This window comes from Schistosoma haematobium, chromosome ZW (genome assembly GCF_000699445.3).
Source record: "Schistosoma haematobium chromosome ZW, whole genome shotgun sequence".
NCBI lineage: Eukaryota > Metazoa > Platyhelminthes > Trematoda > Strigeidida > Schistosomatidae > Schistosoma > Schistosoma haematobium.
Window position 1 is genome coordinate 45,385,143 of NC_067195.1, and position 24,606 is coordinate 45,409,748.

The 24,606-nt window shown below is 30.6% G+C and overlaps 1 protein-coding gene across 1 annotated transcript; it reads left to right on the plus strand.

Annotated features, from left to right (window-relative positions):
* Window positions 1-3,072: 3,072 nt before the first annotated feature.
* MS3_00003685 (uncharacterized protein) lies at window positions 3,073-24,606 on the plus strand. Its single transcript, XM_051211546.1, has 3 exons — window positions 3,073-3,717; window positions 21,640-21,823; window positions 23,929-24,606. Exons 1-3 carry the CDS (start codon window positions 3,374-3,376, stop codon window positions 24,235-24,237), a joined length of 837 nt encoding a protein of 278 aa, XP_051071613.1. The 5' UTR covers window positions 3,073-3,373; the 3' UTR covers window positions 24,238-24,606.

Genomic DNA, 24,606 nt, shown 5'->3' on the forward strand with positions numbered 1-24,606 from the left:
ACTTTGTCAATAGCTGCATATGGAACTTGGCGCTTTGGACGGAAAACAGGTTTTACATCCTGTCGTAGGTATAATTTTGCCTTCTCAATTGTGCAGCATCCCAATTTATTCTGGAACAAGTTTTTATGTTTCTGCAAAAGATCTTCTATCGTTACGACTTTCTTAGTTACATGAACTGTGGGTGGCTCTCTAGGATTATTTCCGCTTTTCATTGTGCATATTTCATTTAATGGTACATCCCATAAATTTAGTTTATCTATCCAGTCTATACCAATAAGGTCTAACTCATGTCTGTTCGTTAAGTAACAATTTCCTGCAAAGTAATTACCTCGGAATTTAACAGATCATTTTATCATTCCCACAAGTTTCAATATATCTCCGGACGCATTCCGTGCAGTGTGCTCTGTTGGTAATACTTTCGGACACCCAATTAAATACCATCTTCGTTTCGAGATTAGTGTGTGTCCAATTGCAATCGAATATGAACACCATTAACAATTAATTCCACATATCTTCTTTTATTCGCTACGCTTAGAGCCAGTGCAGAATATAAGCTGTTTATATACTTATTTTGGTACTGGTGTGGACGTCTGGTTTGTTTTGATCTCAAACTTTCTCTAGTTCGGCAGACTAATTCTTTGTGGCCAACTTTATTGCATATAGTGCATCTATGATTTCTAAACCGGCAAAATCTTGAGAAATGCCACGCACCACAATACCAACATTTAGTTGCAGGTTTAGGAGTTTTCGGGCGATATTTTTGACTTTTGGTACTATTTTGTCTTTGACCTGTCTTAACAGCATGAACAGAATTTGATGGCGCAGCACTTTTGGTTTCCAGCATAGCTGTATCTTGTTTTAGGTTTATTAATTGTTGACATTCAGTGGTGATAGTTTGTAACGTCATTTCATCATCATGTTCCATACGGGATAACAACTTCATGCGAAAGTCAGCATCAACAGGAGAGTTCAGACCAGAAATGAATAATAAGCATTTAAATAGATCACTGGTTAATACATTTAATTTAAATCGTTCTGCTTGTAAATTTGCTCTTCCGGCGTACGTAGTATAATCTTCATCAGCCACTTTAGTCAGCTGTAGACAGTTATACCGGATATGGAATAAAGACGACTGTTCACAAAACATTTTATTTAGGATGTTAACAGTTTCATCGAAATTAACTTCTCGAGGATGTTTAGGCAGAATATGGTTTTTATACTTTTGATGCTCATTAGGACCAAGTTTCTGTAATAGCAGCCGGACTTTCTTTGCGTCATCTATAGCAGCAAATTCAACTCGGAAAATATCTTCAATTCTGCCAAACCATGCTTCAAAAGTGTGACCATTGTCTGCATCAAATATAAATTCTGAAACTGGATTAAGGTATGACTCGATACTTTTATGTTCTGGAATCTCTTGTTGGATAGATAGTTTCCCCAAAAGTGTTTCCAAGAGTTTCTGTTGAGAAGCTAACATCTGCTGCTGCTGTTGTTGATATTGTTGCTGCTGTTGTTGTAATAATAACCGCAACTGTCCTAAGGAAATCGACATTTTTTTACTGCCAATAATAATATCAACTCCAAAAAACACCGGCAATTATAATAGCTAATTTATTTCCAAAATCTGAGTCACCACTTTTCGTATTATTATTATTTTTTTGCCAAAATCCCCGTCGCCAATTGTTATGACCTTGACGTGTCTGACTTTTCTATCACGCGACTTATCGACCAATCAGGATCCGGCTTACACAATCTTCGCACTATGCCAAACCAATGACGTTCAACCGGTATGAGCAGTTTAGCGTCCTTATTGGTCCTATGTCCTCCGAGCCCTTCCACTTGAGTCCAGAACACAATACCAGCTTCCGTAATATGAATCGAATCGTTTATTTCAGGCATACTCGGTTTATATATCACTCAGACAGACCACGACGTACCATAAAATAGAAAATAACATGTGTACACAAATAAGCCAAAAAGTGGCTGTGAATGAGGGGGACAGTAACTAATAGACTGAGCATAGCTTAAGAACCGTAAATCGTACAATAATAAATTATAGGTCAAAATAAAGCTTATCATAAAAGGAATATAAATATACGTAGTGTAATTGTTGAGTAGTTATAAAATAAGAATATTTATAGAATATTAGTCCATGAATAGTCCTTGGAAGTTACCTGTAATTTAATCTTCACCGGATATAACACAAAGTACATCGTTTAGAGCATGTGAATTGAGGATTGTAATAAACAAAATATTATAAAATTGTTAATGTTAATATGACTCATATAGAATGTTAACTTGAATCATCTTATATGTTAAGTAAAATTTCGTACTGTATTTGTTTTATCAGCAGTTTTACATCGAATTTTTCATAAGACCCCTTTCTAATTCATTTTTACCGAAACAGAAACATTGGATAATATAAATTATTTGTAAGGGTTTGTATTTTATTTTTATTGATGCTCAGGATATACTTCAAAAATGGAGTGATTTAACCCAGTGGTTGCCTGAACTCAACAGCTCAGTGGATAACTCATTAGAAGTTTGAAAAAGAAGGAAATTGATTTCGGGTCTTAGCATGAACGACAAAACTGAGGTTGAGGTATATCTAGCTGACAAATTCTAAATAGCACAAAACATTCATCGTGAATTAAACTGCGAGCTACTATTAAAACTTGGCTTAATATTAATAATATAGTTTACTATGTAGCATAACATAGCATTCTTGGTAAATCGTCTTTCTATTCCTAATCAAACAAAATGATTTCTCACATGAATTTTCTTCTGATTTATATACACTCGGAATTAAAAAATTTGAAAAAAATTATGACATCTGTCTTCATTATATGAATATTCCACTTGAAGGTCATCAAATCACATAGATCATTTCCATTGGTAGACACTATGCCGTTGTAATATGACTACATATGATTGGAGCTTTTAGATCTTAACACATTTCATTTGTCTTTACATTTATTAGTTATTTTTATTATTGTTATGTTCATCTTATAAAATTAATATTGTTTTACTCATTACATGTGCCGATTTCCCTATATATATATAAACTCAAAAATACAATAGAATAGAAAGAAAATACTATAGGTTTATTTATTTACTTATTTTTTACAGCCACCCATATCAAATAAGTATCCAATAGACATTTAACTTTCCCGCTTTTCAAAAAGAAAATAAACTAACTTGTTGGTAACAACTAATACTATTTCTTTGTTAAAATGGTAGGAAAATTTTTTTTGAATTATTAAATATTACTGGTTGATAAAAACAAAACAAAACAAACAACATACCCCTAGTATAATACTAATAGTAATAAAATAATAATAATAATAATAATAATAATAATAATAATAGTAATATGGGTTCAGAACAAAGTCGTCCAACTAGTACTAAACAAAAAAAATCAAGTTTAACTTGGAATTCACAAACTATCGTAAAAACAAGTAAAACTTCAATAAACAATATAAAACCAAGAGAAAATTCTATAGATCTATTGAATAATCAAAATATAAATGATGATAATATAAATTTACAAAATATACCAGAAGATAAATCATTTCGACAATTATTTTCTGATTTAGAATTGGATGTTTTATTTTCTACATGGCCATTATTATCACAAAATCCAATACGTACTGGTTGTTTAATATTTAAAAATGCATTTGAAATTCATCCAAAATTATCAACATTTTTTCCATTTGGGTAAGTTTCATTTGAGCTTAATAATGAATATAAATAATATACAAATAATGATATGATTTTATAAGCTAAAATTCAGTGTAAATTCTATGTGAACATTTAATTTTAAGATGTAGGTACATCCAGCTGATGAATCTGAAATGGGACGAAACGCATGTCATGGATTCCACTACTAGCTACTATTCATCTTTACTTATAATTTTAACTGGTTTACGATTTACTGATTTATTACAGCAAAAGGAAATAGATGCACAGTATAATTATTTCCGAAATTTGTATATATCCATGATCTTATTGTAAGGTGATTAAGATGTTTTAATATTTTGAAATTATAGTATTTAAACAAAACGTTAGTTTAATGATTGATACTTTATATGATAGTTCATTCTTATGAATTAAAATGATTGATTTCATCTTGATTATAATTACGCAATCGTTTAAAGTGATTGTTCAGATCTTTTTATTAAAGAAATGTTTCAAAAGATCAACTATTTAGTCTTCTTTGGTATTTTAATATAAATAAAGCTAATCACCATATAATTAATGAATGAGAGTTGTTTGAAAAAAAATAAACATTATATCATTTGTATGAAATATTTTAAAATGGAAACAATATGTAGCGGTAAATAAATCCTCAAAATCAATAGCTGTGTAAGTCTTCAATATTTGATGCTGACCATATTAGTTTTAATGGAGAATTTCGTCAAAAGGCAGGCTTCCACTCGAGAACAACTATATTTTCTCCATGAGTGTCTTCGCCAGCATGTTCTACCAACAAGTGTAAGATATAGACCTCCAATCAACTGCCCATTAGGATGGAGAATAACTGAGCAAAGTGGAAGAAAAATGGTACACCTAATGATAACGGATGCACACTACAGGATCCGCAAATACCAGCACGTCATAGAGGACCAACAGATAAAGCTACAAAGGATGCTCACATCAGAACATTTGGAAATCGTGACAACAGCCATCGAGATATCATGCAAACGACATAGAGAACAAAGAAGAAACACCTTAAAGAAAAAACTAATCAAGATCTCAAAACCACCAATGGAAGAAAACACAAATAACTGCGTGATCAATCTGTCAAAACAATTACTAACAAATACGGAAGAACACCTGCTCCAAAAGGGATTAAACTACAATACAAGCGACGCCTCAAAGCTGGGGCTCTTCGCAGCACTAGAGTTATCACTCAAAACTTCCGGAATCAGTGAAGAAACACAACAGGAAATAAGGCAAACTATAGTACCGATAACTCAACAGGTGAAAGAGAACAACCAACTGACTCCACAAGAACAAAAGGCCTTGAAAGAACTCAGAAATAGAAAGGATATTGTCATAATACCAGCGGACAAAGGTCGCACCACAGTAATCATGGACAAAGAAGAATACGTCAACAAAGCCGAAGAACTACTCGAAGATAAGAGCACATACAAACTGATGGACACAAATCCCGTCAAAAAATTAGACAACCAAATCTCAAAGACTTTAAACAAGCTAATCAAAGCAGGAGAAATAACAAAACAAGACCAATGGAGAATGAAATCCAGTGGACCAGTACTCCCTTGATTCTACGGCAGACCCAAAATACACAAACCGAACATTCCACTACGTCCAATAGTAGCACTCCCCGGAACGCCAATGTACAATTATTCAAAAGAAATTTCACGAATACTGAGACATCTAGTAGATTCAGTCAAACACTCCATCAAATCCCCAACACAATTCCTGCACCAAATTAAGGATATTCAAATCAACAACGACGAACTCATGATATCCTTCGACGTAACAGCACTGTTCACCTCAATTGACACGACCAAACCATCCAGCTCAGAGAACAAAACTCCACCAAAATCATCTACCTGAGTTTTAATGGACTCACCTCACTGAAGGCATTCGATCACGTAACCACACCAGATCACGAGTAAAATTATTTTCAATTCCTAATGTTTAAATTGTATTAACAATGTGGAAAAATTAACTTCTGTTATTGTTTAATGGACTTATTCATGACTATACAACTTCAACAATGTGGTAAAATAATAATCGGTATGAATATTTAATACAATATGCAAAGAAATAAGATCATTGCTTAAATATTGTACGATCCGGTTATAATAAATTACAATCAGGAGAAATTTATCCCAATTTGTCAGATTCACATGGTGATAAGAAAAACTAAAAATAATCTGTTAATGTCTTGGATTTTTTGAGGTATTCTAAGATGAAGTTGATTATATAAGTCATTTTAACCAGTAAATTAAAAAAAAGAGTTCAAAGAGAAAAAATGACATTTTCAGGAGTTTACAATTAATATTGCCTAACAGTTTTGATAATTTTAATTCACCTTTCACCTATAAATGAGATTAGTTATGAGTAGGAAGAAAAACAAATTTTTATACTTCTAGACAATCAAAAATCAATCTTGACGTTTTCATACTTACACTTAAGAGTAAATAAAAGGTTAATTCTTAAACAATGTTGAACTGGATAGCTATTCAGTCCTATACTAGAACTTAACAACTATTCATTGTTTCTTCTTGTCGAGTGATTGTTTTAATAAAGTCAGTAAAAGTATAAATGAAATTTCAGTCGATAAGACAGTGAAATACTTTTGAATTATACTGATATGATTGCAAAAGTACTTTCTCACATATCAGTAGATCCTCCCACTTTAGTGAACTTCATGTTTTCTAAAATTCACAAAGTATATTTCTTGGAGTATTATACTAAAATAACGTGTATAAGAATTTATTGAACTATTCTCTTGAACATACCAAACATTTTTTAGTTGACGGCTTAAATACATGACTTTCATTCTCTTAAATATTAACTTTTATTGCAAGAAATGACAGTCGGAACACCATATACGTGCCCATTTATATAATTACATAAATTTCCAGTTTGAGGTTAGGTATACTATTGAATTTCAGTGAAATCATGAACCCATTAATTTTAGACCACTAAACCACTAGACGGTCGTTTTTTCTTAGTGTGGAACACCTCAGTAGTACGCATCCACGACCCCGCACGCTGGACTTGAACCTAGCACCTTTTGTCTAACATTGATCGGTACATGACTCCCGTAAAAGTCAAAAACATCAGCAATCCTAAAGTGAAAATTATCATGTTCTCACCAGTGAATAGCTTTGAAAAGGAATTCTCAGAGTTCTAGTGAGAAATCGTGACTAGTAGAGTTCAACATTGCCGAATATGAGGCAGTTACCCACAAAAGACAATGAAAGATGGTCGCGCAACATTATGGATTGGCTGAAGTCAGACATTAACACTATCGGATCCTGGCTCAGTGATCTAGATATTAAGTGTTCTCACGAGACCGAAGGTCCTGGGTTCGAATCTTGCATACGTGATCATGGATGCGCACAGTTGAGGTGTTCTATAATAAAACTGAACGATCGTCTAATGCTTCCAGATTTTCGATTGTGGTCTAAAATTGATTAGTTCATGATTTCAAGGGATACATTTTACTTAAATATTTTTACTATAAATCCTTAGAAAGAGAGTTAAATTATTAGCATGTCATCGAAAGATACATTTTTCACAAAACTATTTACTTTATTGTAAACAGATACTTTACTTAATATACCATTTGTTCCTGCTTACATAGTCTGTCTATATTAAAGTATTTCACTGTTATACATTTCGTTTAAACATTTTGTCCGTTAATCTTTCACTCACTTAAATCACAGAACATGATATGAGGATTAATTAGATCATAATCAATATGATTCAATGTTTAAAACACAAAACATATACAATTATTTTTAACTAGATTTTCTGATTTTCAAGATATTATTAATGCCTTTAAAACATTGTACAATTTCATTAGAGAAACAAAACCTAATCTAGATGATATATGACTTTATCAAGTATAAGAGTGAACGAGAATACAAGTGCGGAACAACTAAACGTATATGAATACAAAATTACAGAATGTCTTAGTAAAATCTGAGAATCATACAATAAATACTTCATTTGTGAAATGTCAATCAATCGTCTCAGACTTGATTGTTCTTTCGTCTCCACACTAATCATTCTTTATTCTCGTTCTCTTCTCTTTAACCTTCTACCTTTAGGCATATCATTTTCTATTGACGATACATACTACTTAAATCTGTTGACATTAGTAGCACACACCACAGTATCATTATTTGATTAATTATTTTCTCTACAATATAACTGAATTTATGAAGATTGTAGAATTTGCATAAACATGTTCAATATCTATTAGTTGAGTTATTAGCATTTTTTATTTAATTTTTTTCATGAATAGAACTTTCACCATCAGATAAATTAATATTGAATACATTGAATTTACATGGTGATTATTAGAAGTGATTTTCATCATTAAAACACTTGTAATTCAGAGAATCCTTTTCGTTTGTTTGTTTTTCTTTTTTTTAAAAAAAACAATCCAATTGTTTATAAATCTGTGGATACGAGATTATGAAAGAAGTAATAAATATAATTTTCTTACATTTCCTGTTACACAATATAAAATGATCAAATTTACATTAGTCTATAATAATGATAAATATATTTCCATTTTGTCTAGACTACAATTGAATAGACTAAATACAAAGGGTTGATAATAAGGAGATAGTTATCCGGATTATATGAATAAATGAAAATTATGTTCAAAAAAAGAAAGAAAAATACAAAACAGATGAATAATGTTATGTATAGGCACTTTTGATATTATATCTTTATAGTAGTTATTTGAATGTATACTAGAGTAAACATTATAATAATTTTATATTACACTGGTTGAAATCATGAATCAATTGAAGCTAGATCACCATGCAAAACCTGGAAGCACTGGACGGCCGGTTCGTCCTAGTATAGGAATCCTCAGTAGCGCTCATCCACGACCCCGCACCCCACGAGATTCGAACCCAGGACCTTTCAGTCTCGCGCCAGGTGCTTAACTAACTGGACCACTGAGCCGGCCAGTGAAATTTCTAAAATCTCCATAAAACTCCTTCTGATAATTTTTATTACACAACTTGTATATTTATTTTTGATATAATTTAGGAACTATGAAAATGTCATAGTTTATTTACTTTTAAATTTATACTGTTGGTTAATTAAAATTTTTAACTGTGAGTTATTTATATTTTTCTTGATATTGATCTTATCATTACTTCGCAGTATCTCCAAGTGGTTAAGTGTGACATAACTTAGATCGGTTCATGATTTCAATGAAATTCAACAAAATATATTCATACTCATAATATTGTTCTGTTTAGAATGTAACGTATTGAATAAAAGGAATAAATAAATTACAAACTATTAGAATATCTGTTAATTAAAAGAGAGTTTTTTTTAGAGAACTCACATTTACGAGAGAAAGTGTAATTAGTCGTGGGTTGTTTTGTCACCTTCTAGAAATAATGTTACAGTTAAATATTTAGTATACCTAACCGTTCGGAAAATTACACTACTTACTTATACCTGTTATCTCACGTGGAAGAGCATAGGCTGATCACCAGCATTCTCCATCCAACTCTGTTCTGGGCAATAATTTCTAGTTCTTTTCAGTTGCTATTCATTCTTTTCATGTCTGTTTCCAATCCTTGACATAGGGTGTTTTTCGGTCTTCCACTTTTCTGTTTCCCTTCAGGAATCCAAGTTACCGTTTACCTCGTGATGCAGTTTAGTGATTTCCTTAACGTATTTCCTATCCACTTCCAAGGTCTTGCTTTCATCTTCAGCTGGAAGCTGGTTTGTTCTATGCCACAGTAGTCTGTTGCTGATGGAGTTCTCTAAACGGTCATTGAGTATCTTACGTAGACGACTGTTTACAAAGACTTGTAACACTCTGATGATGGTTGTAGTTGTTCTCGAAGTTTCAGCTCCGTACAGTAAGATTATCTCGACGTTCGTACTGAATATTCTTACTTTGATATTGGTTAGCAGACAGTTGTTTTGAGTTCCATATGTTCTTCAATTGTAGGAATGCGGCCCTTGTATTGACAATCCGTACCTTCACATCAGCATCAGATTCTCCCTGTTCATCGATAACGCTGTTCAGGTACATGAAACTCTCCACATCTCCCAGAAGTTCTCCATCAAGTGTGGCTGGGTTGGTGTTCCCAGTGTTGTATTCGAGGATCTTGCTTTTTCATTTGTGTATGTTATGGTCTATTGCTGCAGAGGCTGCTGCTACACTGGATGTTTTCATCTGAATTTGCTCAGAAAGCTAGTAGATTTATCTTTTAATATTTTTTAATTAAGATTCATTGGTTGATTACTCAAGCATATCGTCTTTTTTCTCAACCATATTCTTTCAAGTAACTTCGTCATATCATTCGACCGGAAGTAAGAAATAAGTGTGTTTATCCATCAAATCCTATTACTTTATGAATAAATTTATGTTTCTTTGTTAAAGATAATAGATTCAAAGTATTTCTAATGCACACAATCCACTCTTAATTCATTAATTACTTTCATAAATTATAAATTCTGAATTGCAGTCATACTTACTATACAACTAATCGGGACTTATAGCTACTTTTCATCTTTGCTCTTCGAGTTTGCACCTTTAGGTAATATCGAGGCAATCCGCACAGGATGTACACTTCTCAACAAGAGACCGATCAATTGCAGTCCCAAACAACAATCGAAAGATTCAAGCAAACAACACCAACTGGTGTTTATAGTGTTTAAAAATCTCCCAGAACAATTATCGAGGTTGATTTATTAAAATCATTAGTTTTTTTAACGTGTATTGTATTTTTATGTACCGTTTTATTTTAAAAAAACGAAAATGTTAAACATTTCCGATAGGTCCTGTTTTCAAAACCCGCAGGCGAGATCGTAGATGCACTAAAGTAAAACAGCCATCCATTGCTTCCAGGATTTCCATGATGGTCAATCTTCAATTGACTCATCAATTCAACAAAGCTGACTTAATTTAAAACACTTGGTATTTTTTACTTAAAACATTTTACTAAAGATAAAACGTTCATTAATTCTATATAACTAATATTCTTCAGCTGATATTCATAGGAACTACTTTTTGATGATATGATTTATTCATAAACATTTAGAAAAGAAAAACCTATATTCAACTAGAAGTTTCATTTTGACATGAACAGTTTGCACATATTTATATTATTTATTATAATGTATAGAACTTTTTATCTAAAAATGTTTTTTATACTTCAATAACAGTCTATTATGTCAAGTTATTTTATTCAGTAATCGAATAGAATTATCATTACTATTATTATTATTATAAGGATGTTTATCATATTTAACGATAAGTTAACATAGTGTTAGATACTCATCAGTGTTTTGATATGCTAAAACAGGAAACATGTTTTGAGACAACTGAATGAACAGAATGTATAGTATAAATTTATTTTGACTTACATATATATATATATATGATAATTAATATAATATAGATGAAAGTTTTAATACTATGGAGATGGATTTAGGGAACTGAATATGATTAAAAGACTAGTATTTGAACAAAGCATTTGAACGACTGTATATTATCAGAAGGGGTTTTGTGGAGATTTTAGAAATCTCACTGACTGAAGTCATGAATCAATTGAAGCTAGACCACCATGAAAAACCTGGAAGCACTAGACGGGAGACTGATAGGTCCTGGGTTCGAATCTCGCGGGGTGCGGGATCGTGGATGCGCACTGCTGAGGAAACCCATACTAGGACGAAACGGCTGTCCAGTTCATCCAGGTTTTACATGGTGATCTAGCTCCAATTGACTCATGATTTCAATCGGTGAAACTATATATTAGTTGATCATATTTAGTTTCAATAACAAATAAGTTAATAAAGTGATTAATTATTAATTTATATACTTTTATTCTAACTAGTGATTGTTATTGTGAATTGTGTATTTAGAGGATACACATATTATAAGAGTATTATTTGGATGGAAAAAAAGATTCTTTTCGATAAATTCTCTTCAAGTTCTACAATTCATATATCCAAATCAATAATCTGAAAAATGGTCAGGCCAAAAATAAAGTACATCGTTTAAAGTTAAAGCATGTGAAATTAGGAATGTCAAACAATCATGTGGATTCACACTGCTGTAAAGTCTCTCACTAGGACGAAACGGCTGTCCAGTTCATCCAGGTTTTCCATGATATTCTGGCTTTAATTGACTCATGAATTTAACTATTAAAATAAAATTATTAATGTTGATATGACTCATATAGAATGTTAATTGGAATCAGCTTATATATTAAGATATATGGTCAAAATAAATATGGGTCAGATAGGGTGAGAGACATAATAGGGTAATTATAAACTCAATTAAATGTTTAGTGGAAGACTATAATGTGTAAAAACGTTATTAGTAAGATATAATAAGGTGGGATGAATGAGCAGTAAATGAATCATGTATTGGGGAGATTATTAATCGATGTTTAACCAATAATAATAATAATACAAAGATTTGTGGATAAAAATAACAGAGACAATTATATTTAACTACGAAAGGTTGTAAGTACAATAGTCAAATTAGATCACAAGTAAATAAGTTTTTGATTCGACATCCTTTCGATTCCATTTCTTTTAATTGTATAGACTATTTTAAAAGAAAACTCCTTCGGAGCGATATGTTCAAAGTTGATTGAATGCTCCTGTATTGAAGTATTAATTGTTTTGTATTATTACGTAATCTTAATAATGTTTTGTGAATATTATTTTAAAGTCTATTTATTCAAGTTTGACACATATTTACTATCAAACTATTGACTAGAACTTTTGTTATTCTGATCTCTACTACGAGTAAACTATCGCTTTGTACTTTTTATTTATTACATATAGTTATACAATCTTTATCATTGGGATCACTAACTGAGACGTTGCAACTACATTAATGTTTACTTGTGTTATTTTTCTCTTTCAAAGTGAACAGATATACTTGTTTGGGCACTGATGAAATTTATATTGTTATTAGTTAATAATGTTCTTTATTTTCACTTACTCATAAGTGAATACCTTCACATTTATTATTATTTTACATTGAAGTAACCTTTTGGAAGAAATGATATTTAATCCTATATAGTTTGTCTTTTTTTCAAGTCTCCATATATATTCTAGCTTTATCTGTCACAACTACGGTGCATAGTAGATATAAACACCAATGAAATTTAATGTGTAAAGAAAATACAACTACTGAGAAATACTTCAAACTTGAGCTACAAAAATGTGTTTAATAGTTGAATTCATGAGCCAATTAAAGCTAGACCACCATGGAAAACCTGGAAGCACTGGATAGTCGTTTCGTTTCATAACAAGATTCTTCAGCAGTGCGCATCCGCGATCCCGCTCGCGGGATTCGAATCCAGGATCTATGTGTCTCGCGCGCGGACGCTGAAGCTCTAGACCATTGAGCCAGAATCCAACGGTGTTAACGCCTAACTTCAACCAATCCACTTTATTTGTTTATTAAAGTTTAACGTTGAATATGAATTATCTAAGGACTGAAACATTCGAAATTTTATTTTCCAAATAGCTGGTTTTAAAGGTTTATATTTAATATTTATCATTACATATAATTGCAACCAGTAATTCAAAATGGTATATGACACTTTAAATATAATACAGAAGGAAATGGGAACCCAGTTAATAAATTCTGTATAATGTACTGCTTATGAACATCATTGATGTTCTGACTTAAGTTTACTAATGTAAAGTGTATTTACATTAAGATTGTTTATATTTTCATTGTCTAAAGTAATAATTATTCATTATTCTATTTAACGCAACAAACAAAATAATTAGAAATTTGAATATTTTTAAAAAATATTCACTTCACTACTAATCGACATGTAGAACTTCAACTACCCAAAAAATTACTTATACACAATTTTGTACATTTTTTGAGTAATTCAAACATCAACCATTAAAACAACTAATTTGATACCTACTTTATCATTTGATAAGGTTACGCAGAAATATATATATATATATATATATATATATATATAGAGAGAGAGAGAGAGAGAGAGAAAATTGTCTTTTTATGTAGAGACAGATAGTGGCTAGCAGCGGAATCCAGAATGCGTGTTTCGTTCTATTTGGGAATTATCATCTGGATGTACCTGTAGTCGGCCAGAGTTGATGTTCACTCCGGGACGTCAATAAACAAGTATCAAATAGGACGAATCGCGCGTCCTGAATTTCATTGATAGTTGTCATTCACCTCTAGTTATAAAATGATTGTAATCTCAGGCGAGATCGAGACAATTTGAACAGGATGCACACATGCCGAAAACTGACTAATCAGTTTAACTCTTAAATATCAATAGGAAAATTCCAACAACCAATACAATAATGGATTGAAATTGTCTTTTGTTCAATTCATTGTAATAAAGTGTCATGCTAGTTAAAGTAATTTCATCGACTAAAGACAAAGATTTAATTAGATAGAACATTTTATTTTTTTGATGATTTATTCTTTTACATAAAGGTAATTAGGGGTTTATAGCAAATCAAGTAATAAATAGAAAAGAATATGATTACTGCAAAGTGTAATTACTTCAATTCAAATGTATATAATACATTCAGAACTAACAATGAACCATTGAAACAAGTAAAGAAACACCAAGGAACACCATGTTAAATTATTGCACTAAGATTAAATAAAGAATTGATCTGATATAGAGAATTTTTTAGAACTATAATAAGAAACAATCATTATTTCAATTGTATAATAATAATAATATTAATAATAATAGGAAATACTGGAATTATGACTCTGCATAATTGATAGAGTAATTAATAAATCAGAATCAATAAATCCCTAATATATTGAGACAATTATTCGTTTTTCTCTCATTCATTTACATTTTGAGAATTCATCACTAATTAATAAACTTATGGGGGAGTCGTTGAAGTTCTAGGGAAAAGCCGAGACTAGTAAAGTTCAGCCATGTTAAGATTGAGATAAGTACTAGTTATAAGAAGGACTTGACACACATGACATTGATAACCACCTAGTGACCAATCAATTGTAAGAACAGATAATGGAATCAAAATACCATAGTTTCATAGAATTTTTCGAGTAATAACTATTATATTCTTATTAAGTAGAGTGAAGATAACAGAATTTTTAAAAGTCTCAAATGTGTTAACTTTAAATTTTAAAATATTACAGTTTATTCACAAATAAACAACTGTCTTTTAACTTTCTAATTTATAATAGATGTTGTTGATGAGGTCTATGTAATTTCCCGTTGAAATTTTTATTGAATACTTTATTTTGTTTAATTTAACTGATTTTCTCTTGTATACATTTTTCATCTTTATTTTTTCTCTTTTCAAATAAGATTAAGTATATTATATTGACTATTACTTACTACTTTACTTACTTACTTACTTACTTACTTACGCCTGTACTCCTAATGGAGCATAGACCACCGAGTTGACTATTACGAATATTAGTAAATTATAATTAGTTTCAATCAACTTGAGAATATTTTGTCTTGTCATGAATAATTGTTTTTTTTTTCAATTTATCATATTCATCTAAATGTTTGATTAGCAACTATAAATATGTGATATATACATAATTCATTCCATTTGTTCTTTTCTAGTTCATTTCCGATAGAATATTTTGATTAATAGAATTATGCAATCATAGATAGTTTCCCTATATGATAATGATTTCTTTTAATCAGATCGATTACATTTCTTTTATGTTTAACGTAAAAAACAATATACTGGTTGATCAATGTTTTAGTATGCATTTTTAATGTTTGCAAATTAAATTCTCCTAGTAAGAGATAGAATGCAAGATATCTAAAGAACAGGATAGTAATACAGAACAATGATATTGAATATAAATAAATGACTTTATTTGAGTGACATGAAATGTTAGCTACCCATACTGTATGTTAAGGATGTTAGATATCCAAAAATCACGTGGTAAACGTCTCATTTTTATAGTTTGATTATGGAAATTTGAACTTCTCAGTTTCGCGCCAAAAGCGCCCATTTTTACCTTCAGTTTATATTGCTCATCCGAGAGGACCTTAAATGTCATTGGTTCGTTTCCTTTTTAGTAAGATACTTTGTGATGTTTCCTAAGGACACTTTTGTGTTGTTTATACACATATGAGTTATATTCTTGTTCGTTCATGCTTCCAACTGCTTTTGGAATATACATTTTCCTCAGTTGAATCTGCTGAGCAGTCCCGTTATGAGACGAAACGGCCGTCTAGTGCTCCCAGGTTTTTAATGGTGGTCTAACGTCAACCGGTTCATGATCTTGATCAAAATGTGGCTTCGAATTTTATCAACTTGTATATGTACAAGTATAATGTCGTTAAATCATGATGTAATAAACTATAGAATTAAATGTATCTGTGTAATAATCTATAAGTTTTAGGATGTTTTCTATTAAACATTGAACTTTCAAAAATGAACTCTATAAAATGTTATCTAAACACAGTATATCTAACTAATTATTGTCAAGCATAAAGTTAACTGCTGAATGAGCTGATGTATTATTACTTATTATTTATATAAAGGATATATCAATGATCATGATCAAATTGTTAATGGTTCTAGAAATACGTGTAGTTTATAAGCGATCAAGATGATTTTGTTTAATCAAACTGAAGGATACAATGATAAAAGAAGCAAACCTATTGTCTTTTAGAAGAATAAATGACTATGCCTGAGATATTACATTCAACAACTGATTACTATTACTCTTTATGATATATATATATATATATATATATATATATAATTCCAACTTATTCACTTCAAAAACTTTACCAGTATGTTAAGCCTACAATCTCGATTTGAATAAGTTTGTTTGACAATAATAACACAACTAAATGGAATATTTAACTGATTTTTGTGATGGTCTTTTTTAAGCTGGTGAACCAATGAAAACTAGTATGTTCTGAATACCTGTTTTGTTTTAATCTGTAACTCCGTACCAGGGTGTCGCTAAGGAAGAAAAATTTAGACTACTGATTAGTTCCTCTGTATTGTCAATTGACTAAAATTAAAATTTCGAACAAATAGTTATCAATTTAGTAGCTTAGAACATTTCAACTAGTGACTGTTTGTCTGATATAAATTAACAGCTTTATCTCAATACTATGATGTTACTCCAGTATTTATTCTTTTTAATCGTAGAGGGTTTTTATGAAACCTTCAGTAAACATTTAAACAATAATAGACGTCATACGAATTATATTTTGATTTAAAAAATTGCTGTCTAAAAATGCTCATGTAAATTATAATAAAATTCATCATATGATAACATACAACGAATTGAATATAGATTTTTCCCATGTAAACAATCATCTTCTAGATACATGTGTACAATTAGAAAGGAAACATACATTTCATTTTGTTTTCATATAAAGTTTGTTTAAATATTCCACTTCACTTCATGTGAAGAATATTTATCGTTTTCCAAACAACTTTACCATAGCGACGATATATATATAGATCGTTGTTATTTTTAATTGACAACTAGTCGAAGGAATAGTAGTGGTTCCTTCTTTTTTTACTTTATTTACGTGTTATATTTATGAAATGAATAATTTGATTAAACACGAAATTCAATTTCATTTCTACGTTGGTTGTTATGTTGATTGTTGTTGTTGTTGGGTAAACATACGAGTTTCTTTTTGTATCGTTATATTTCACATCATTTTAAGTCATATCTACCAAAAAAAAATAATCACTATGCAGTATTTATATGACCAAAATCCCATGACAGATTGTTTTTTTATTATTTATTAAAAGTATCGTTATTATTATTATCGACATAGAAACAAAATAAAAATCAATTTTTTAAAATATTAAAAAAATAGTAATATTCTGAGTTTATATTTTTGACAATTTCTATAATAAAGAATTACTATGATATTTATTGTTGATACAGTGAATTTATTTTTTAAAAAGATAATAAGATACTCATTCATGAAAGAAGCATTTGAATGGTATAAATGCTTTCTTTGTTTACTTCTTTGAAGTTTAAAGATTCCCATTGTGAAAATTAGAACAACACATATAAGCGAACAATATTGTTTTCAATTAGATCGTCATCAGGCTTTACTCTAATATACATGAATATTTATACGAAAATGTTAAACCAATCAAGGCAATATGGGTGAATAATCACAATGAAATAGAATAGGTCACCACACATAATAAATAGAAATACAAGTTGATAGTAGGAAGACAGGTGTACTGATAGTAATAAGAATGATAAAACACGATAACAAAAGTCTTATCAATAGTTGAACGTTGGAAATAGAAGGTCAAACCGTGGGTAAATAGACTTGGAATAGTCATCACGAAACATTAAAATCATTACGTAATAAGAAGTGTGTAAATAATTAGATAGTGAAGAATACAAACGGCAAGAGGTGGAAAATTACAAACAAATACCAGACGTGAAAACAAGGTCAATGATAACAAAAATAAAATTAAATAAATAAATAATAATAATAATTTTTTTAAAAATCGTTAGTTAAGTTATAACTGGCCATGGAAGGGATAGGGGGTTACGAATTTCTTCTGTACACATAAATTGGGGTTGTATATACGAATTCCTATGTCTTCAGCTATGTGTAGGAGGCGGGAACGAACTCCTTTGGGAAATGATGGAGGTATTGGATAGATCACTCGAAATGCTTCCGATTTATCTACAGCATGACGGCTATCAATGAGATGTGCCAAGATAGAACTGCGAATTGTTTTTATCTGGCCCTTTATAAACCACGCTAGTAGATGTTCACTCATTCGTTGGTTAAGTTGCCTGGTAGTACGCCCGATATAGCTATCTCCACAGGAGCAGCTGAATTTGTAAATGCACATTGAGGAGGCCAACTCAGGTAACTTTTCCTTCGTTTGCGCAGACATCGCTGATGGTATTTTATTATTCTTACCACTATCAGTACACCTGTCTTCCTACTATCAACTTGTATTTCTATTTATTATGTGTGGTGACCTATTCTATTTCATTGTGATTATTCACCCATATTGCCTTGATTGGTTTAACATTTTCGTATAAATATTCATGTATATTAGAGTAAAGCCTGATGACGATCTAATTGAAAACAATATTGTTCGCTTATATGTGTTCTTTGAAGTTGACAAGTTAAATAAGATTAGAACATACCGTATATATAAGTACATGTAAGTGTGATCAGTAAAATTCATTTGATTGTTGTTACTTTTTTATTCTTTTCAAATGAAAAATGTTCAATACTACTTATTAAGTTATTATTTTGATGAATAAGAGTTGTGTAATTGGTATGATTTAAATATTTAATGTGGTTAATCGTGATGACATGGGGCAAAAAATAAACAGTTGCTAACGTGTTAAATAAAATTTTATGGTAAACGGAATACATCCATTAAAATATTAAATAATGAAAGATCGGTCCAATGAAGAGTTCTCTTTTCAGCGAATTCATTTTCAAAGCTGTACAATTGCAAATATATATACTTATTTTGTTTCGTCAGGATGATAATAATTACAATTATAATGATAATAAACTTCTGTTAAACATGGTGACAGTGAGGTAGAATAAATTAAGGTGTTCAATAAATCTTTTTTAAACAGGGAAACTAATAATTGTTTGATTGTTAATGGCTTTAATATTCATCAATAAAAAGTTAAATAATCGAATACCTTATGAACACAGGTCACTCAATCAAGACGGACTATGCGTTCAAAGTCATCTACAAAGTAATTGGAAGTCTTCCAAAGAGAATTAGATTGCATCTTCTTTGCATTGCCGAAGAAATAGCCATACATCTGGAAAAACCAGAATTATGTATCCAAAAGAGCTTCGTATAACCTCTTCTTCTACCATTGTCTTAATGTCTTATGATTTTTTTCATACTCTTCTTCCTTTATAGTCATCTGTTTCTCCCGAATGGTCTCTACGATCCTCCTGATTAAATTTATTCTCAGTTTCAACACTTTTTATTGTCATGCTGAGCCATCCTTTCCCAATGATAATTTCCTTATCTATCTTTTGATGAATATTTAAGCCATTAACAATCAAACAATTATTAGTTTCCCTAATAAAAAAATTTCTTGAATGCCTTTGCTTATTGTACCTCATTGTCACCATGTCTAACAGGAGTTTATTATTATTATTATTATTATCCTGATGGAAAAATAAGTAAATATATTTACGATTGTAGAGCCTTGAAAATGGATTCGCCGAAAGGAGAATTCTTCGCTGAACCAATCTTTCTTATTTAAATAAAATTTTATTGAACAAATGACTTTGTTAGATATTCCCCAATATTTACTTATCTACAAACAACGAAATAGTAGGCATTAAATTAACGAATATATTTTTGATTTGTTTTAAATGATGAACACAGTTATTAACAATAGAAGGTATCAGTAACTATTTATACATTTCGGTAGAATAATACCATAGAAATAAAGACTTTCATTGACATATTTGAATTTCAAGCTAGCTACACCTTTTTATTAAACAAATTATTCATAAATTCAAGTTTATTTAACAATCTGTAAAATTTATAACAGATTAAGTAAGTGATATACTTTAATGTATCCATAAAAAAAATATTTAAACTGAATACATTTTTTTTCCATAAAAAAAACACTTTTTATTCAAAGATAGATATTGGCTAGCAGTGGAATCTAGGACAAGCGTTTTGTTCTATCTGGGACTCGTCAGCTGGATGTACCTGCATCTCAAGGTTGATGTCCACTCAGGGACTCGAGCCCAGTACCGTTTGCTTCAAACGTCATTGCGTTATTAACTTAGATACTGAGTCCTGATAGCCACCTGCTTTTGTAGGTGGCTAAGTGGATAACGCAGTAGCGTTTGAAGCGAACGGTACTGGGTTCGAGTCCCAAGGTGAATATCAACTATGAGAAGTGGGCACACCCAACTGATGAGTCCCAAATATAACGAAAAGCGTATCCTGGATTTCACTGCTAGCCATTATTTATCTTTGCTTAAAAAGCTTGTGACTTAAGGCTATATCGAGACAATCCGCACAGGATGAACATATACCAACATGAGACTGATCAATTGCAGTCCTAATTGATGATAGGAAGATACAAGCAAAACAACACCAAGTGGATTAAAAAGACAATTGTTCATTGCAGTTATCCATATTGAACACTTAGTTACTTTCATTTATATGGTATCATGGGTTTTCTTGTTTTGTTGAAACATTTAAACAACAGGATGACTTGTAATGAAGAAAAATATATTGATTAACTTCAAAAAATTGGAAGTGAAATATAACCGTGCCAGTAGTCATATAAATGTGCTCTGTGACATTAGACAAATAGAGACTCAACTAACATCTTTTAGACTTTCTGCTTATTACGAGACGGATATCATCAGTAGCAGCCTACTGTGGGAGAGAACAAACCAGTTTCCAGCTGAAGAAGAAATTAGGAAAAGACATTATAAGTGGATACGACAGACATTGAAAAAATCATCAAACTGTATCACGAAGCAAGCGCTAACTTGGAATCCTGAAGGGTAACGGAAAAGAGAAAGGCCAAAGAACACATTACGTCGGGAAATGGAAGCAGATATGAAAAGGATGAATAGCAACTGGAAGGAACTGGAAAGGATTGTTCAGGATAGAGGTGGGTGGAGAATACTGGTGGTCGGTCTATGTTCTTCCACGAGAGTTAACAGGCGTATGTAAGTTATTATGTGACTGAGATATTTTTTGGTTTGATTTATGATTATTTATATGTGCACAAGTGAGAAGTCACTGAACGATCACTTGATATTAGTCCGTGTTAAAAACTAATCTTACAAAACAATTTTTGCATAAATTTGTGAGTTATATGTCATGACAAGTTGAAATTACAAAGTAAATACTTTATAATTCATTATATATATATATTTTTCATACTTCTAGTCATCTTAGTCCTGATGTACTTGTGGATAGTCCAGATTGTAAAAGACATTCAGCCAAAGTTATGAGAGTAATAAACATGGCTGTTAAAGCATTAGAAGGTGATAGTAAGTCATTATATGAAGAATTGGCATTACTTGGAGCAAAACACGCTGCTATAAATAATATGAAAATTGAATATTTTAAGGTTAGTTATACAGTCTATATTCCATATGATGTAGTTAATTATAAACCAATTACAGAAGTCTTATTTTTTAACAATTAATTAATTACAAATTAATTTCATTTTATAGTGAAATTATGTTTCTTTACTAGAATTGATTAAATGAGATACACAATCGAGTAAAACCAATATTAATTAGCTAGTAAGTTGTAAGTTTACAGTTCTCATTCTTCATTAAGTTGATTATCCCCGTTGTTCAGTTGAATGGCAGCTTGATTTGATAGATTCTTCTATAATGCTTTGTACAATCGAATAAGTTCGACCATAGGATTAATCAACTTTACATTGAATTGTAATTTATTTATTGGTGAATATGCAGGTTACACTAAAAGTTTGTGTAGCTACCAACTGGTTTATTTTTATCAGTACTTGTAATAAAATAAATGTAATTTCTAGTTGGACACAGATTCATATGGCTTGGTAACTCAACTACAACAGTCTAATATTTTTAACACTTATGGGTACCTAACACTGTTGAATTTCTATAGTTTCTATCAAGAAAATTTAATGAAAATCTATACAATCATAATAACCAAATATATGTATCTAAGTTTTCTGTAACCAAAAGTGTTTTCACACAAAGATTTTTATAGAATGTTGGATTGAAGCACTGAGCTGTAAACCTCTTTGTCTTAGGGCAAACAGACTATTGTCATATTTTCTTTCATTTAATAAAATGCTGCTCAAAGTTGTCTGTATACATGTGGAATACAAGCACTAACAATCGATAATGTAAACTGTAAAATAAGATTCAACAAAAGAAGATTGATATAAAAAAATACCTGAATTAGAAACTGGTTTAATAAAGTGAAGAATAGTCTTTTGTGAATTTTCCCTCTCTTCTTATTAGAATGACTCCATATCTTGAATTAGATAAGTAGTTATGCTCTATCTAAAAATCTTAAAATGTAAAAACTGACTTCAACAGCGTTGAAAATTTTCTATCACTGTCAACAACAACAACAAACCTTTGAAATTGGCTGTTTGGTAACTGAAGAAGGTTTGTGAATAGTGTTCAGTGTGCATTTTAAATGACTACCTGAATATACATAAATGACCATTGAGAAATATCAATCTTTGAATGGCCATTTCTTCATAGTTTGAGATACCACTGTATTGTGTACCATAAAATCTTCCAGATATAGCAACTACGACCTAGACTTACTTATTTACTCACTTACGCTTGTTACCCCCAATTGAGAATAGGCCACCGACCAGTATTCTCTAACCCCCTCTGTCCTCGGCCTTCCTTTTTAGTTCTAACCAATTGTTGTTCATTCTCCCCATGTCTATCTCTACTCCCCGGCTTAATAAAAAATAATTGAATTACCACCTAGACACTTTATGACAATTACGCACATCATTAAAACACAGATATATTATTCAGTGATATAAATATTTAAGTTTTGTCAATATGAATACAGAATATTTTCCATTTATTTACGATTACAAAACCTTTGTGTACATATAACTGATAATATCTGAATAATTGTTTATGTGATATAGATAAGTGACGTGAAACTTTTAATGTACAGTATCATGAGATCAGAATACACAGATCTGGTAAAAATTATACAAAAGGCATACTTACAATTGATTAATCACTAGGTTGTGATCTGTCTCATGTATGTCAGATCCTCCTGAATGCAAATCGAATCCTATCGACCAATAAGTCATCAATCAATTGTGAATACATCTCAATCCTACAGGAGGGCAGTCACGACCCGGATAGCTCAGTGGTAACGTCTCTGACTATGAAGCTGGGTAATATGGTATCGAATCTGTCAGGGAGTATCAGTTCACTCAAGATTACAGGTACACTTTTCTGACGAGTGCCGATTAGCACGAAACTGTCGACTACCTCCAACGACCACCTTAAAACAAACATACTCTGTACATAGTAGACATCTAGATACGTAATTTTATCCGATTCACACAAAAAACTACTTTGTTGAGATTACTTTAACTAAACACTTATCAAGAGACTATCTCTCTTGGATCAGAAATAATTGTTCTTTTTTTAAAAATTTTCTTTTTATATTTATAACTATTTTCATCTTTACTGTTAGATTATAAAAGAAGCAATTTTAATGACATGGGGACGATTAATTTATGAAGAATTTACTGATGATGTAAGAAATGCATGGGGTCATGTTTTAGATGAAATTGTTGGAATTATGGGTGTTGGTTGTTTAATATTTGAAGAAGAAGAAGAGAAAATATTAGAAGAACAAGAGAAAAATGATAATATTCAAGAATTTATTACATCATCTAATGATTATCAACAAAATTATAAAAAATATAATAAAAAAATTCGTTTAAGTGTAGCAACTGTTTCTAAAGAAGAATTAGATCAGATTTATCCCAATTGTAAATAAACAACTAAATAAATAATATTGGATCAAGTATTTTTAAGGAAAGAAAAAAGAAAAAAAAGAAAGAAAATTTGAAATAAGTTTATTTCACAAATACTATTTCTAATGAAACTAAATGAGTTAAAACTGAAAAACAAGCAAACAAAATATTCATTACTAAGTTTAATAAAAAGTTTAATTTTTTTCCTTTTTTTTCCTTTTTTGTGCGTGTGTGTGTGTGCGTAAACTGTTCATATATTTAATTGTATACTGTTTTCATGTTACTGTCAAGTATGTATATTTCACCTATAAATGTATCTTATATTTTACATTATTTATTAGAAAATAATTAAAAAATTTATACTATAATAATAATGTACTTGCGTGTATTAA

Coding starts and splice junctions, on each gene's coding strand:
- MS3_00003685 (XM_051211546.1), top strand. CDS start 3,374: ATGGGTTCAGAACAAAGTCGTCCAACTAGTACTAAACAAAAAAAATCA. Junction 3,718..21,639: donor TCAACATTTTTTCCATTTGG/GTAAGTTTCATT, acceptor TCATACTTCTAG/TCATCTTAGTCCTGATGTAC. Junction 21,824..23,928: donor TGAAAATTGAATATTTTAAG/GTTAGTTATACA, acceptor CTTTACTGTTAG/ATTATAAAAGAAGCAATTTT.